The following is a 17,497-nucleotide window of genomic DNA, read 5'->3' on the forward strand; positions in this document are numbered from 1 at the left end:
TAGCAGGACGTCGCCATGACCCCTTCATCTAGTCAGAGCACTTGGCGACATGTAATCTATGGCTATGCTTTCCTAAAAAGAGAGCAGCTGCCCCCTAAGCCTGGAAGAGTTATTCGCACATTCAGGAACAGAATTTGGTCAAAGCCAAAAGATGTTCTAACGCTAACGAAGCACACACAACGCCACCCCTGAGTGAAATGGCGCGCACATCACGGCTCCAACTCATTTATAAGCTCTGTCCCCGCCCCCAAGCCCGCTCTCGGACCAATGATAGAGCTAGTTATCGTGACTGACGACGCTACGCTTTCCCGTTCGCCTACGCGGAAGTCATGTGACCGGCCAAGCGTCGAAGCCCCCCTGGTGATCCCGCGGGATGTGACGTGAGCGGAGGGACATCTCGCGGGATCCGGCGGGAGGACAAGTTCAGGGAACATGGCGACGTCTCATCTGTTAAAGGTAAGGGAGCCCTCCCCCCTCGATGTGGTGTGCCGCTCTCCCGGGGCCGGGCTGTGGACGTGTTGTGTAGTGTGAGCGGAGTCTGTGGTGATGGGCTGAGCCTGCTCCCTGCGCTGTCACCTCTATCTCCGGCTGCTGTCACTGACAGGGGGACCGGCCTGAGCGGTGCACACGGGTTCCTGTCACCGGAGCTGCCCTGTGTGTGATATCATGGCCCCCTGCCTGTCACTGCTCACAGTCATGGCTGCTCTCATGTACAGTCACGTGACACCAGCAATAATACCCCAGTCTATAGGTTGTGTATAGCACAGAGGCTCTCCCCATCTCCTAGAATACACCATCACTATAAATGTGGGGGTCTTGTCTCTGGTAACGAAGAGCCCACCATTACAGCTAGGTTTTTTTAATTTCCACTTCCTCTAGGGTATAGCAGCCCACCATGGTGGGTTATCGGGGCCACAGTGCTGTAGACCCCTCATTCTCAGAGGTCAGACCCCCATTTATCATATAGTGATGACTCGTCATATACAATAAGGTTATGACCCCTTTAAGAGGAGCCTGTCAGGTCTCCAGCCCCCCACCCAGCGGCCTCAGACCTGGAGAACATTGTCCTGTATTTATGTATCTGCGAAAAAGTAATGTTGAACTCCATGTGTCACTCCGGTAAGTAATCACGGGAGGCCACATGGTGGCTTCAATGACTAGACTATACACTTCTTCTACACAGCCAGGCTTGTACACTGAGCTGCTACCTGTCAATCAAGCCCTGACTGATTAGCCGTAATGGTGCGTGGCATCCGGAGTACTTCTATAGCTTTGTGTGACACTATAGGAGAACAGTATCAGTACGTTATTCTCCTCACCTGTCAGGTCCTAGGGCCAGTTTGTAAGGTGGCATTCACACATCCGCAAATTTGCAGACCCTACGGACGGGGACGGAATGTAATCGCTGCAGCAATTCAAAGAGTTTCCCCGCTGCTGGCAGGATAATGATACATTATGCCGGGCGGGGATTGAATCCATTGCATTCCTTCCCCGTCCATGAGGTCCGCAAATTTCCAGACGCGTGAATGCCACCTTATGGTGCTTTTACACAAAGTGATAAATTGCTTAAAGGGGACCTGTCACCCCGGCTCCCGGGGTGAAGCCCACCCGACCCCCCCAATGGAACCCCTTATACTTACCCCTTTCTCGAAGTCCCGTTCCCCGTCCCACGACCGAGAAATCCCCGCCCCTGCTCCAGTCATTCTCTATGGGCGTCGGACTCTCTGGTGAGTGTGCGCACGGCTTTGGACGGGGATTTTTTTGGCCGCGGGACAAGCTCCGGGACCGGGGGGGGTCAGATGGGCTTCACCCCGGCAGCTGGGGTGACAGGACCCCTTTAAGGCTGGGTTCACACTTTGTTTTTGCAATCCGTTTTTTGTTTTTTTTTCCACCCGTCCATTTAGCGTACACCAAAATAAGGTCAGCTACGTTTTTGTGTACGTTTAAAAAAATTTAATGTGTTTTGATCCTTTTTTTTTTTTTATAATGGAAGTCAATGGAAAAAAGGATCAAAACAGATGCCGCAAATGCATCATTTTTTCCATGATGCTAAAACATATTGTGAACCCAGCCTAATCGATCATTTAACGATTTGTTGTTAGTTTGATCTTTGTTTAGACTAATGGATAAATCGTTTGAAAAAATTGTTTTTAAGATCGTTCTAGACAATCTCACACACTAGGGTGAATCTGTGAAAGACTGTTTAAAAACAAAGCGATCTGTGAATTATCAGTGAGCGACCAGCGACGATTTTAAAATATTGTAAAAGATCACGATGAACGATTTCCCACTTGTCGCTTAATCGTTAGCTGCATTTACCCAAGCAGATATTTGCTCAAATGCGATGATCGTTATTGTGTAGATCTGAACTATTAACTTGTAATAGGACCGTTCTTTATAAAGGGCCTGTGAATGGTTCTGAGTGCCAGCTGGTAAGAAATTATTATTATTATTATTATTTTTTTTTTAAATCTGCATCCCTGTAAGTCTGGGTTCACACTGCCTTTTGCAGTCTTAACAGATCTGTTTTTAAATGTTTACTTTTACCATACAGAAAAACATATTTCTGCAAAAACGCAGTGTGGCCCTAGCCTAAGGCTGATTACGCATTGAGTCTAGCGGTGCAGATATACTGTATGTGCCAGGATAGGTCCCGGCTTATGCGGTAAATGTATCTATAAAGGATTTTCATGGCGCTCACCTGAACTTCTGCACACAAATTTATTTATATATACATATGCAAGGTAAATGCTGCATACCAGACAGGACGTGTTTCCGTGACCTTGTATGTGTATATCAATAAATTTAAATATATATAAATTTGTGTGCAGCAGATCAGGTGAGTGCCGTAAAATCCTTTTTGCATAGACTGTTTCCTGTCCTGGCACCCCCTGCCCTGAGTGCCAGCCAAACTTGCTTCTACTGTAAACGTATCTATAGACCCGCAGAAGCCAAAGGTGTGGTGTTTTTGACCTCCGTTCAGGTAGAATGGAGTAGATGTCTGAACAAAAATGTATGCCACACATTGTATATAACTTGGGGACCCCATGTATGACAGATGCCACTAAGTGGCATAGGTATACGTAGGTTGTATAGGGCAGGAAGCCCCCTGACATTTATCTCTCCTGGACATCGTCATAGATGCAGTCTTAAAAGCATTAAAGTAGTGCTGCGCTAAAAAATTATTCACAGAATAACACACATTACACAGTTATACAACTTTGTAATGTATGTTATGTCTGTGAATCGCCCCCTTCCCGTGTCCCACCACCCCCGCCCGTGTACCCGGAAGTGTGTGGTGCATTATACATTACCTGATCCGTGTCGAGGACCGTCCGCCATTTTGTGCCAAACGTCATCTTCGGATGGACGGACGAATCCTTGCCGCCGCCCCCCCTCCACCGCGTCACAACTGTGCTCAGCCGCGATTGGCACCACACACTTCCGGGTACACGGGCGGGGGTGGTGGGACACGGGAAGGAGGCGATTCACAGACATAACATACATTACAAAGTTGTATAACTTTGTAATGTGTGTTATTCTGTGAATAATTTTTTAGCGCAGCACTACCCCTTTAATCTGTCCTGTCATGTAACCTCCCATAGCAGACATCATAAATTGGAGTTGCAAAGCCTAATTGCTCTATTAATTAAATTTCTGAGGTCCCCAGCCATTGGTTGATGTAGTCATGTGACCAAGGACACAAGCTCAATAGTAATAGTAAGATAAGCTTTGCGGCACCCACCAGCATCATATAGATAAAATCACTCAGGCACAGTACTTTTAGCACAGCTATGGCCATTTAACAGTTTCCTTAAAGGGGTTATCCAGCAAAAAAAAAAATTCTTTCGAATCAACTGGTGTCAGAAAGTTATATAGATTTGTAATTTACTTATATTTAAAAATATCAAGTCTTCCCAAACTTTTCAGCTGCTGCATGTCCTGCAGGAAATGTTTTCTTTTCAGTCTCACACTGCTCTCTGCTGCCACCTCTGTCCATACCAGGAACTGTCCAGAGCAGGAGAGGTTTTCTATGGGGATTTGCTACGGCTCTGGGCAGTTCCTGTCTCGGCCAGAGATGTCAGCAGAGAGCACTGTGTCAGACTGAAAAGAAAACATTTCCTGCAGGACATACAGCAGCTTGTGGGAAGAATTGAGGTTTTTTAATAGAAGTAAATTACAAATCTATATAACTTTCTGAAACCAGTTGATTTGAAAGCAAAATATTTTTTTCCTGGATAAACTTTTTAAGGCTACCAAAGGTCAGCCAGGTTTTTTAGCCAAGGCTGTGTCATCTAGTATGGACAGCAGGGATATATGGCTTAGCAGCTGTTACTATTTAAGAGTATGAAAGAACTGAGTGACAACATGTCATGTATTATTACAGGAACCCCATTGGTTAGCTCACACCAGAGAAAAATGCTGCAGCTCAGCAATTGTCTAATGAAGATAACCCCATCTGTAATGGCAGCTAATAGGTCTGATTGCACGTGGGGTGAGATGTAAATAAAGCCCGGACCCCCCAATTATCCAGCCATCTTAGGGTATGTTCACAATGAGAAATAGGCAAGGAATTGAAGAGGAAAGTATTCTGCTTGAAATTTCCTCTTCAACTCTGGCGGAATTTGAAGTTTTAAATTTCTACTTTCCACTCAGTGACTTCTATGGGATTTCTCTAGCAGAATCCGTCCAAAGAATTGACATGTCAATTCTTTGGACAGAAAGCAGATCTGCAGTGGAACATTCCGCGCATAAATTCTGCCATGTAAACATCAGAGCGGAAATCCCATTGAGCACAAAAGGCCATTGCTCTATACATATTTTACAGCCGGAATTTCAAGCGGAAAGTGCATAAAATTAAGTGCAGATTCAGCTTGAAATTCCCTGCCTATTCCACAGTGTAAACATACCCTAATAGGGGACACTGGCCCTGTTACATAAGGGTGGTCGAGGAAAAGTTGTCGGTCACTATTTGGCAGTTTGTTTTTGAGCTGGAAGAGTCCATTGTGTGGGGGGAGATCTCTGCTGTTCTCTTCCTGGATGCTGGATGACTGTATATGAGCAGCAGTGTAATATGAAGATATCCTGTGTAATATAGAGGAGGAGAAGACCTAAGTAGTGTAGCAGTAACCTCTGTCCTCAGTGTGGTGTTTTCTCTCTGGGAGAAGATTGTGTGTTTTTCTTCAGTGTTCTATGGCTACAGCTTCATGTGTGTGTTTGTGCGCGCGCGCGCTATGGCTGCAGTAGGCTGTGTGTGTGTGTGTGTGCATGCTATGGCTCCAGCAAGCTGTGTGTGTGCACTATGGCTGCAGCAGATTGGGTGTATGTGTGCTGTGGCCGCAGCAAGCCGTGTGTATGCTATGGCTGCAGCAGGCTGTGTGTGTGTGTGTGTGCTATTGTGTGCCCCCACAGTGACCTTCTATATCACTATGTGTGACCCCCTCTCTATATCACGATGTGTGACCTCCCGTATCTCAGGGATCTGGCATTGTTAGCAGTGTTTCTTTAAAGATGATGTACCACCTGGTACATCTTCTTTAACCTGAACCCACCTATCGAAAGGTGCCGGCACGAGGAAGCCGATGCTGCGGTCCGTTTTTCGTTCCCGTTCATGGCACCGTTCTATGCACGGGAACCGGCCGGTGCTCAAGCACTGGAGGCTGGCCCGCCCGCCCCCAGTGGAAGGGAATTCCCTCCCCTGTATGACACGGCTCCCTTAGAATGAACGGAGCCGCGTCATACAGAGGAGGAAATTCCCTCCCACTGGGGGCGGGCGGGCCGGCCTCCAGTGCTTGAGCACCGGCCGGTTCCCGTGCATAGAACGGCGCCGTGCACTGGAACGGGGCCTCGGTCCGAAAAACAGACCACGGTGCCGGCGCCGTTCGATAGGTGGGTTCAGGTTAAAGAGGATGTACCCTGGTGGTACTTCCTCTTTAACCCTTTGAGGACCAGGCCCAAAATGACCCAGTGGACCGCGCAAATTTTGATCTTAGTGCTTTCGTTTTTCCCTCCTCCCCTTCTAAGAGCTCTAGCACTCTCAGTTTTCTATCTACAAGCCATGTAAGTGCTTGTTTTTTACAGGAATAGTTGTACTGTGTAATGGCGTCATTCATTTTACCCTAACATGTATGATGGAATTCCAAATATATTATTTATGAAGATATAAATAGGTGAAATCGTAAGAAAGAAAGCAATATGGTAACGTTTGGGGGGTTACCGTGTCTACGTAATGCACTATATGGTAACAGCGACATGACACTATTATTCTATAGGTCAGTCCGAACACAACCATATGCAGGTTACACAGATTCTCTAATGTTCTATATATTTTTTTTTATGAAATCCTTTTTTTTGGCAATTAAATATTAATAAAATGGGCCTATTGTGACACTTATAACGGTTTTATTTTTTCACCTATGGGGCTGTATGGGGTGTCATTTTTTCCACCATGATCTCTAGTTTTTATTAATACCATATTTGTGAAGATCGGACGTTTTGATCACTTTTTATTGATTTTTTTTTATATATAATGTAACATAAAATCGGTAATCTGCGCACTTTTTCCCCTCTTTTCGTGTACGCCGTTCGCAATGACGCTTGTTATATTTTAATAGATCGGACAATTACGCACGCTACGGTATATTATATGTTTATCTATTTATTCATTTTTATATGTTTTATTTATATAATGGGAAAGGCGGGTGATTTAGACTTTTATTGGGGGAGGGGTTTTGGGGTAGTGTAATAGTGTTTTGAACTCTTTTTTTTTTTTTACACTTTTGAAGTCCCTTTGGGGGACTTGTACATACATTACTTTGATTTCTACACTGATGAATGCTATGCCATAGGCATAGCATTGATCAGTGTTATCGGCGATCTGCTCATTGAGCCTGCCTGTGCAGGCTCAGTGTAGCAGATCGCCGATCGGACCGCACGGAGGCAGGTAAGAGACCTCCGGCAGTCCGTTTCAACGATCGGGACCCCCACAGTCACACTGCGGGGGTCCCGATCGGTAAGTGACAGGGGACTCCCCCTGTCACTTACACTTAAACGCCGTTTAAGGGGATAATGACACGCGGCAGCGCGATCGCTGCAGCGTGTCATTACCGGTGAGGTCCCGGCTGCTGATTGCAGCCGGCCCCCAACTGCTATGAAGCGCGCTCCGCTCCGGAGCGCGCTTCATAGCGGGAAAAACACCCAGGACGTAAGGTTACGTCATGGGTCGTCTGGGGACAGACTTCCATGGCGTAAGCCTACGTCCAGGGTCGTCTAGGGGTTAAGTATGGTGAATATTTAGTTAGAAACATAGACTGAAAAGACCACCTGCTCCATCTAGTCTAGTTGTGAGTAGTTCAGGACATGGAGGCTGGAGACTGGCTGCATCCACTGCACACACAGGAGAAGCTGCTTTATATACAGTATTCCTTTATTCACTCAGAAGTCACCCCAGGATCATGTAGGACATTAGGGAGAAGCTGCTGAGCCAGTGTGATAAATAACTCCCCTTGTATCTGACTGGCCATTTATGAAGGAGTGGGAGTGGGAGTTGGAGTCGGTCCTGATAAAATTCAGGAGTTTGAGTCGGAGTTGCGGCTTACCGACTCCACAGCCCTGGTTCTGTGTTGAATTTTTTGTTTAGCATTCCTGCTCTCTACCAAGCTTCAAAGTTTTGGAGGTCCTTGTCATCTCATACTCTGTAGCTGAAGCCTGTGTAATTCTGTACAGATCCTGTGATGTCCACTTGCATGGCAGTCATCACCAGCACAAGCAACACCTGCTGCCTAATAGAGGACAGTGAGGACTCTGGGGACATTTAGAGCAGTAAAACATCTGTGGTTGTTAGAGCCTGATAAGGGTTTATTCCCACATCTTGTATTACACGGCTTCTATGGATGGGGAAGCCTTATGGTGGACTCTTACCATGTCCGGCATCATATGTCGATATCATTTCAGGAGCAGGGAAAGTGTTTGAAGCTTTACAGCACTGTAGTAAAGCAGCCTGCAAAGATGCAAGGTGGTGCATTGGTCTGATGCAAAAATACCGGAATAACCATCCATTCCCATTTAGGACTACCACTACTACTACAGACTGCACAGATGCTATAAGAGATTACCTTGCAGTTACATCCAGAAACTCATAAGTCACATCTTCTTTGATCAGCGTTTTTCACTTTTTCGTTCTCTTCTTTATCTGGCCCAGACCACTCCTATGATTTCTGTCTAGCTCTTATCTTTGCAGACAGAACCTGCTACAATTTAGGCCTCATTCACACGATCTGTGCTGTGATGACCAGAGGAGAATCGCAGCCCAGATCCTATGGCCTATGCCTGTATCCGTGTTTTTCCAGACTCCCTAGGGCTGCATCCAACTACTTCAGCCACCGGTAATCAAATTCCGACAAATTGGATTTGAGCATGCTCGAGTTGCGCTCATCTCCAGTCTCCTCTAATCTTGGTTTCACCAGGGTGCCGACACCAAGCTTTGTTGATCAGTTGTTCAAGCACCCACACCATGTAATCGCTGGGCCTGGTTACAGCAACTAGACAGTAGTCACAGTAGTTACACATCATCACCACTAGAGATGAGCGAACCGGGTTCGAGTCCATCCGAACATTTGGCATTTGATTAGCAGGGGGTGCTGAAGTTGGATAAAGCTCTAAGGTTGTCTGGAAAACATGGATACAGCCAATGACTACTGTATATCCATGTTTTCCGCATAGCCTTAGGGCTTTATCCAACTTCAGCAGCCCCCACTAATCAAATGCCGTTCGTTCGGGTTCGGATGGACTCGAACCTGAACAAGGTTCGCTCATCTCTAGTCACCACTAGTAAACAGAGCCGCCTGCTTCCGACCCCATTCACTCTGTAGTGCAGGAACTAAAAAGTTGACCGGCAGAGGTGCCAGAACCCTGCTGATCAGTGAGTAACCTGTCCTTTGGATAGGCCTCAATCATTTTTGCTCAGAAAACTTGGTTATTACAGTTGTTGTAATGTAAATTTTGCATACAAATTCAAAGCTTTTTAAAATTTGAACTAGTTTTGCATAAAATGCTAAAAAAACACCAGAAAAGTGTGTAATATTGTAACTGATCAAAGGATTGTTAAATTCCTATACACTATAAAGCTTTTCGGCTGTGTTCACACATAGTATTTCCATCCATATAATTGGGTCAAAAAAAATTTTTTTAAATGAAAACCAGGAGTGGGTTGAAACCATGCAAATATTTCCATTATAATTTTTCTTCTTTGGTTCAACTCCTAATTTTGGCAACAAATACTGACCAAAATACTGTGTGTGAACATAGCCTTAGAATGGAGCTGTAACAAATGTATGTCTGCGATAAGCCATTGTATATGTCCTCTAAGCATAAAGCATGCCTTTTGGTTTTGGATCTGTCACAGACATCAAGAATTCTTTATATATGATCTTTTCACACACAATATTTACACACACAAAAAAGTTTAAATTGATAATTGCGGGCTTCTAAATATTTTTGGGTATCTGTCTTCAGGCATAGAGGTGTGTTAATGAGGTCTTTTTATCTTGGTACTCTGTCTCCCCAGCTCACTAGCAGTTGGAAAAATATAAATACTCATAACTACTGTTCCAGGCAATTCGCGTAACTCCCTTTGACTTTAATAGGAGTTATGCGCTATGCATGCACAGCCTTATTTCCATTTATTCCGCATTGGTAGAGATGAGGAAATTGCTCATTTAAACAAAATGAAGCTATTTGTTTGATCAGTCTGCTGCCGGTCAGCACTGCTCCGCTCCACCCCAGGTGCCAGGGAAAAGTTTCCCAGGATTGGATCCAGCTTTTCCCCGGCATCCTGGGAGGAGTTTTGGGATTCTAATCATTGTCCTCCATTCCTGGGATTTGCAGGGGTCCTAGCAATCAGATCCCATCCACGCTTCTAGCCTACAGGAAGGGGGATAGCTTTGTGACGCCTTGTTCCCATACACATTAGAAGGCTTTCAGCTGAACCTCACAATTTTGATGAAGGAGCTGACTAAAAATTACGGTTCAGGGAAGAAAAGGAGCGCTGCACCTCACACCTATGGCTGATACTAGTGCCCCTAGGCTAAATAAAAAAACACATCAGAATTTTGTGTATGAATTGATCAAGCCATACTGCCCCATGTACCATCGTGCAGGTATCTGATACACATGGGTTCCTACACTAAATCCACACCGTGCCAGTCAGTGGCCACCAACCCCGCAGGCGCGCACAGTCAGGGAACGGGGGCCATGGGACGGCCCTGCGACCCCCATGCCACAGGACCAGACCCAAAAACACCACACCAGAACCCGGCCAGCACCGCCGGCAGAGAAGGTCGCCCCCAAACAGCACAAGTCTGGATGAGGTATTGCGCTCACCATAGCTGCTGCAGACAGAATGGGAAAAGACAGGAGGGATTAAAACCATGTGCACTCAGGTGTCTCCTGCTAATTGCGGTCATGTGGGTCTCACCAGGAGGAGTGCAAAACACGGAGAAAAGAGAGAAACAAAATGCGGTTCAGGGAAGAAAAGGAGCGCTGCACCTCACACTTATGGCTGATACTAGTGCCCCTAAATAAAAAACACATCAGAATTTTGTGTATGAATTGATCAAGCCATACTGCCCCATGTACCACCGTGCAGGTATCTGATACACATGGGTCCTTACACTAAGTCCTGCGGGGTCTGGGGGGGCCCTTTAGGGTCTGGTCCTGTGACAATGGGGTTGCAGGGCCATTCCGTGGCCCCCCTTTCTCTGCTTGCGCACGCTTTGCGTGGATTGTGGTTGCTGACCGGCACAGTGATGTTTTTGGTTAGGGACTCATGTGTATCAGAAGACCTGCACGTGGTACATGAGGCAATATGGTTTGGCCAAATTATATACTAACTTCTGATGTTGGTTTTAAATGTAGCTGAATAAGCTTTCGTGTCAGCCATGGGTGCGATGTGCAGCCATTTCTGTCTTTTTGGCTTGTGCTGACTAAAAATTAGACTTCAGCCTGTTGTGTTCTGTACATTTGGTTGTGTTCATTGCCCTAGTGATAATGGCAGCTATACTTGTGTGTTGGCCCCACAGATGAGATAATATAAATGTTAGATAGGTCACACATGTGAGTTAATACCCTGTGTAAGCGAGTGGCCCAGTATACTTATTTATAGCAGAGTACTGCAGCGCATTGCTGAGCTGTTTGCATTGCTGTCTGGTTTCTATTACAGACTTCTCATGTCCGAGCAGATCTCACAAGGTAGAAGTAGTGTCGGCAAGGTTTATGGATGAAGAGTTGTTTTGTTTTACATCAATGCTATAGGTTTTCTAATGTACATAGACCTGTTGTGGATGGAAGATTATTCATTGTGTAACGGGAAGTCAGAAAACCTTCAAATATGCTTTCTGTATAATATCTTTGCTTCTTGAGGTTTGTTAGGAAACAATGATGATGGGCTATTAGGGTTAGGCTGGGTTCACACTGCGTTTTTGCAATGTTTTTTGCAAAAAAAAAAAAAAAAAATGGAAAAAACTGATGCAATTGTGTACATCCGTTTTTCCATTGACTTACGTTATTAAAAAAAAAACTGATCAAATCGGATCCATTTTTTTTAACAGACACAAAAATAGGGTCAGCTACGTTTTTGTGTACGTTAAAAAAAAACGGATCCGTTTTAATCCGTTGTTTGTTTTTTGTAATGGAAGTCAATGGAAAAACAGATGCTCACAAATGCATCCGTTTCTTCATTAGTTTTTTGCAAAAAAAAACGGATGAAAAAGTGGATTGCAAAAACGTAGTGTGAACCCAGCCTTAGACTCCGTGCACACTATTGTCACTACAGGAACCAGAGCTTTGTCTAAGCCATGAACCTACATGGTTCATACATGGCATACATCACAGGACAAGTACAGAATCAGATCCACTTAGATGCCGTGGTCAATAGTGACTGCAGCATCTAGACCACAGCTGTCAAACTCAGGCCCTCCAGCTGTTAGAAAACTACAATTCCCATCATGCTTGGACAGCCAAAGACTAATGCCCCTATTCCACCGGTCTTTAAGAGGAGCAAACGAGCGCTCTCAGCGCTCGTTTGCTCCTCGTTCCCCGCTCGCTGCCGCCGCTAATCGGCGCGGCTGCAGCGAGCGGGTGAGTGCTGGAGGGGCTGCGGGGGGCTGCTCGGAGGATCGCTGATCGTCCGGGCAGCCCATAGGATACAGCAGCGTCTGCTGCCGATGCTCCTATTCAACGGAGCGACGGCAGCAGATCATTGCTGTATCAGTCGCTTTTTTTTTCAACATTTTGAAAAACAAGTGACTGCAGCGATCAGCCGACATGAACGATGTCGGCTGATCGTTGCACTCTATTCCACGGGACGATTATCGTTCGTAGCAGCCGATATCGACCGAATACGAACGGCATTCTTCCGTGGAATAGGGCCTTTAGCCTTACGCGCCTCTACTCAAAGATTTGACCTGTCAGTACTTTAAGCAAGGCACGCAAGGCATCTTTTTGACACAATGAGATGGGAGCTCTGCCGTGGAATTCTGCCTCATCTACTCAGTGTGAACACACCCTAACATGTGTAACTGTAATATTAGTTTTTTTTATATTATTACTTTTTACTTTTTCAGAATAAAGGTTCCCTTCAGTTTGAGGACAAATGGGATTTCATGAGACCTATAGTTCTGAAGCTTTTACGCCAGGAGTCTGTCACAAAGCAGCAATGGTTTGATCTATTCTCGTAAGTATACCGCTTAATCCATACTGTATGCCTATAGCTTGTAACATTACTGACACTACGCTAAACAGTATAGGAAGAGAAATCAAACATACATTACCCTTTGTGCACAAAAATAAGTGTCCGTTCACTCTGTTGTTGTTCTTATATGAATTACAACGTTTAATACTTTTTTGTTTTTTTGTTTGCGGTATACTGACCGGATAGGTGACAAAAGGAAACACCCATAAGGCCCTAATACACAAAGCTATTAACGGCTGTATTTAATTATTGCCCATTACGGACAATAATCGCTTGGTGTAATAGAAGACAAAAATCAGCCGACATGAACGATGACAGGTCGGTGCTCGCTTGCTCCCGGACATTGGCGCTTTAGCATCCATCTTACCATGGACACAGTGCACTATGTACCCAACTTACATGCTAAACAGAAACAGAGGGGACGTGACCCCAGTCTAAGGATTTTACCATGGAGCCATTTCCTTTGGCAAGATAATCCTGATTCGGAAGGAATGTCCTAATCTCTATTACTTGTGCGCAGTAATGTTATTATGTTGGGAAACATTCTCTGATATAAAGAGGATTTCTGAGCATGTTTTTAACTATTTCATAAGAAGATGATAAAGCCCTAACTCATGTATCCAGACTAAACATCCAGTCTAAATGTCGTCCTTGGGAGATGTCCCTGAAAGTCTTTGTAATTTATTTTATTTTTTTGTTCTTTTCATTCCGGTGTCCTTTTTACTGCAGATGCGATATCATGTGGCCGTGTAGATATTAGCACCTAATAGTCTGACTGTAAAGCTCTTCATAGGGCATTGTTTTTGCACCAAATGCATCAGATGTTTTAGAGAACATCCTCTGCTTCTTATGTTACAGAGACGTGCACGCAGTATGCCTATGGGATGACAAAGGTCCAGCAAAAATACATCAGGCTTTGAAGGAAGATATTTTAGACTTTATCAAGCAAGCCCAGGCTGTAAGTACGATATTTATTCTTGTTTATTGTAATTTTTTTAACCCCTGTGCAAGACGTCGTAGTTTGGCTTATGCTAAACAAGTTTTATGCTGTGTTTTAAATAAAAGAGAAATTACAGGGCCCATAAAAACACTCGGGCCTCATTCACACGATCCATGCTGCAATCCTTCCGGATCCCCCAAAGTGCAGTCCCCCCTACTCGCCTACTCCCCCTGTGCTGGCCGGCTCACATGTTCACTGGCATGGGGGGAGTAGGTGAGTAGTTGTCTTCTGCGCTCCTGTCATGTCTTCTGCCGGAGCAGGCATGACCACGGACAATTTTACGGGACGTGTGAATGCAGCCTTAGACCCTGGCCATTCAAATCTTTTGATATGTCATACTTTTTTTTTCTAATGACAGGCATGCTTTTTAGAATGTTATATAGGATTAGGTAAATATAGCTGGTTTCTTCCAGACACAGCACCACACCTGTCTATGGCCATCTAATAGTGTTTAGGGCCTTTATATACAGGCAATGGGAGACAAGGACACAGGTGCCAATCTCGCTGATCAGTGCTTGTTTATTGAGCCTGCACAAGGATCAATCAATGATGTGGCTGGGTCGATCATGCGGCCGTTTAAAGTGTAACAGTCATTTAAACAAAAAAAAAACTTTGCAGAAATCAATTGTACAAGCAATTTTAAGAAACTCTGTAATAGGTTTTGTTAGGCAAAAAAAGCCTCTTTCTATACTCAAAAAGCTGTTTTGCAGCCTACCACCACTTCTTATCTATGCATTATCGGGCAAAGTCGTCTTTATTACAGAGCAGCAAAGTTAAGACGGGTTTGATGACTCTATTATCTTCTATGAAGGGGCAGAGGTCAAGGGGTATAAATGAGTAGGGTGAGAAGAGAAGCAGCCTAGCAGGTTAAAGACTCTCTGGGCACATAAAATGCTGGATTCAGAGGTCAGAAAGGTCAGTGCTTATCTGGAAGCTTGGTGAGAGAAGTTTGTAGGATGTAGGGTTTTGCAGGGCTGCCTTTTCTCCTCTCTGCTCACTCACCCCCCTCGCCATAGAGCATAATGGACACAGAAATCCTGCTTCTTCTGAAGTGAGGGGGGTGGTAGGAAAACAGCTTTTTGAATACAGAATGAAACTCTTTTGCTATTATTAGTATCAGTATTCTATTGATTGATTTATTGACTTTTGAAAAATTACATTTAAATGAGTTATGCTTTAAACTCATCACTGTTTGCCACACATCACTTGTTTACACAAGGTGATGTGTGGCAAATAGTGATCATCTAAATCAGTGATGGGGAACCTTTGGCCCTCCAGCTGTTGCAAAACTACAATCCCCATCATGCCTGGACTGACGTAGGCTTTCCAGACATGATGGGACTTGTAGTGTTGCAACAGCTGGATGGACGAAGGTTCCCCATCACTGATCTAAATGGTGCACAAAAGATTGACATGTAAACGGAGGTTAGAAAAAAGTGCCTTTGTTGAGATTAAAAAAAAAAAAAAAAAAAATTCAACTGCACCCAGGAATCAGACTATATTATAAAGGGATGATACTGGGGATGCACACTGTCACTGGTATTCCCAGTTACCAGAGGCTAGACATCAAAGGTGTAGACACAGCAGCATCCAGGAAATCTTCATGGTGCGTTCACACCTACAGGATCTGCAGCTGATTTTCTGCAGCAGATTTCATTTAAATAACTGAACACAGCATCAAATCTGCTGCAGATCCTGTAGGTGTGAACGCACCCTTAATAAGTTTTATTGCTTATCCAGTTACAGCGACGTTTTAAACACTCTGAAACCTATGGAAATATTGTGTTATTTGTCTGTTACATTGTTTCTTGTCTGATCGAATGGACATTTACCTACAATCCGAGTAATGTTGATTTTTTTTTTTTTCCTTTAAAGAGAGTATTGAGTCATCAGGATGACACCGCATTACTTAAAGCTTATATTGTAGAATGGCGTAAATTCTTCACCCAGTGTGACATCTTACCCAAGCCCTTCTGTCAGCTAGAAATTACTTTAATGGGTAAACAAGGAAGCAACAAGAAATCCAATGTGGAAGACAGTATTGTTAGAAAGGTAGGTCTCGCTCCGTATTCATTATCCGTTATGCGCCATATAGAGAGGGTTTCAAGTATTCGGTAGTTTGCTGTTTCCTTCAATGTGATTTTTATTCTTTTGTATTGTAGGTTTCCTTCTAATCTGCTTGTGCATTGTCTTTCTTTGCAGCTAATGCTGGATACTTGGAATGAATCTATATTTTCAAATATTAAAAATCGTCTTCAGGATAGCGCAATGAAGCTGGTCCATGCCGAAAGGTTAGGGGAAGCATTTGACTCCCAACTAGTCATTGGCGTTCGAGAATCCTATGGTAAGTCTCACAGTTTTAACCAAGTCCAATTCAGTTGCCATCTTTCCCTAGACCATGTTTAACTCCTCAAAATAAACATTGAAGCATAAACCAAGACACCCCATTAAAGGTTTACTGGGGTGTGTTGGCTACTTCCGGTATTCATTGTGCGACTGATCCATTACTGAGTTGTGGCTTCCTTTATAAATAGTATCCATAATTTTTTCCTTACAATAATGCATTTGTGAACAGAGCCTGCAACCAGCAAATGTCTTATGGAAGCTGCAATACCTGAAGCAGCTACAAGAGCAGTCATTGTAAAAGCTGTAACGTTTTCAGTTTCTTTTAATGCATGAAATTTAGTGCATGCCTGGTCTGTTTAAAGTTTATCTCAGTACTGTACAGACTGTAGTAACCTGCAGATACTGTTTATAGGCATTTATCCAATCATTGTAAGGGATAAGTAGCATCTGACCTTGGTACTCCTGCTAATCTGCACAACAAAGGGCCTGCAGTGCTCTTGAACCCTACAGCAGCTCATCCTTACATCCTGGAGTTCCTAATATAATGACTCACTTAACTTAAAGGGAATCTTTCTCTAGGTTTATTCTGCCGTAAATGAGGGCAGCATAAACTAGTGACAGAAATGCTGAACAGAACATGTATTACATCATTCTGCATTCTGTTCAGTCGTTCTCCTGATATACAGGAGGATGGGCTTTATGCTGCACCGCTATCCCTGCTTTCCAGCTGCTGATTGACAGCTGTCTGCCTATAGACCGTAAATATACACAGTATAGATAGACAACTGCCAATCAGTGTCTGATGGGGAGCGGGAGCTGGTGCTCATGAATATCAAGGACTCCCCTCAGATAATTACTGAGGTTGTCCGGGGAAAATTTATACTATGCACAGTGCTTCCCCATGGTGTAAAAGAGACGAACCATCCTTTAACAACCGCTGTGCGATCCTCTGGCCCCACCAGTGCTCCTGTGCTGCCGGCTTCTGCTGACGTATTGATCCTCACTCTGGAAGATCACACAAAAGTGCCAGCAGCAGCAATGTTTTTCCCGTCACATACAACCCCTTATATAATACATAACTGTGACAGAAGTTAAGGTGGTTGCTTTGCTGGGTGATTTTGTTGCATCCTCCTCCTCACTGGTAAACTAGTCTAGGTCACAGTTTTTATGTGTTTGGTTGCAGTTAACCTCTGCTCAAATCCAGAAGACAAACTCCAGATCTATCGAGATAATTTTGAAAAAGCTTACTTAGACTCGACAGAGAGGTTTTACCGGACCCAAGCCCCCTCCTACCTGCAGCAAAATGGTGTACAGAACTACATGAAATATGTAAGATAACCATAGGTAAATGATGTTTCGTGTGACTTGGCATTATCTTCAGTTTTTAATGGTTGTTTCACACT

General features: G+C 44.3%; 1 protein-coding gene across 1 annotated transcript in view; it reads left to right on the top strand.

Moving 5' to 3' along the window:
* Nucleotides 1-377: 377 nt before the first annotated feature.
* Nucleotides 378-17,497, top strand: part of CUL5 (cullin 5) — a 34,350-nt gene continuing 17,230 nt past the window's right edge. Inside the window, exons 1-6 of the mRNA XM_069969760.1 lie at nucleotides 378-456; nucleotides 12,621-12,730; nucleotides 13,607-13,706; nucleotides 15,624-15,800; nucleotides 15,951-16,092; nucleotides 17,278-17,423. Coding sequence (XP_069825861.1) covers nucleotides 433-456; nucleotides 12,621-12,730; nucleotides 13,607-13,706; nucleotides 15,624-15,800; nucleotides 15,951-16,092; nucleotides 17,278-17,423 — 699 coding nt within the window. The 5' untranslated portion in view covers nucleotides 378-432. The remainder of the gene's footprint in view (nucleotides 457-12,620; nucleotides 12,731-13,606; nucleotides 13,707-15,623; nucleotides 15,801-15,950; nucleotides 16,093-17,277; nucleotides 17,424-17,497) is intronic.

Source organism: Dendropsophus ebraccatus, chromosome 5 (assembly GCF_027789765.1).
Source record: "Dendropsophus ebraccatus isolate aDenEbr1 chromosome 5, aDenEbr1.pat, whole genome shotgun sequence".
NCBI lineage: Eukaryota > Metazoa > Chordata > Amphibia > Anura > Hylidae > Dendropsophus > Dendropsophus ebraccatus.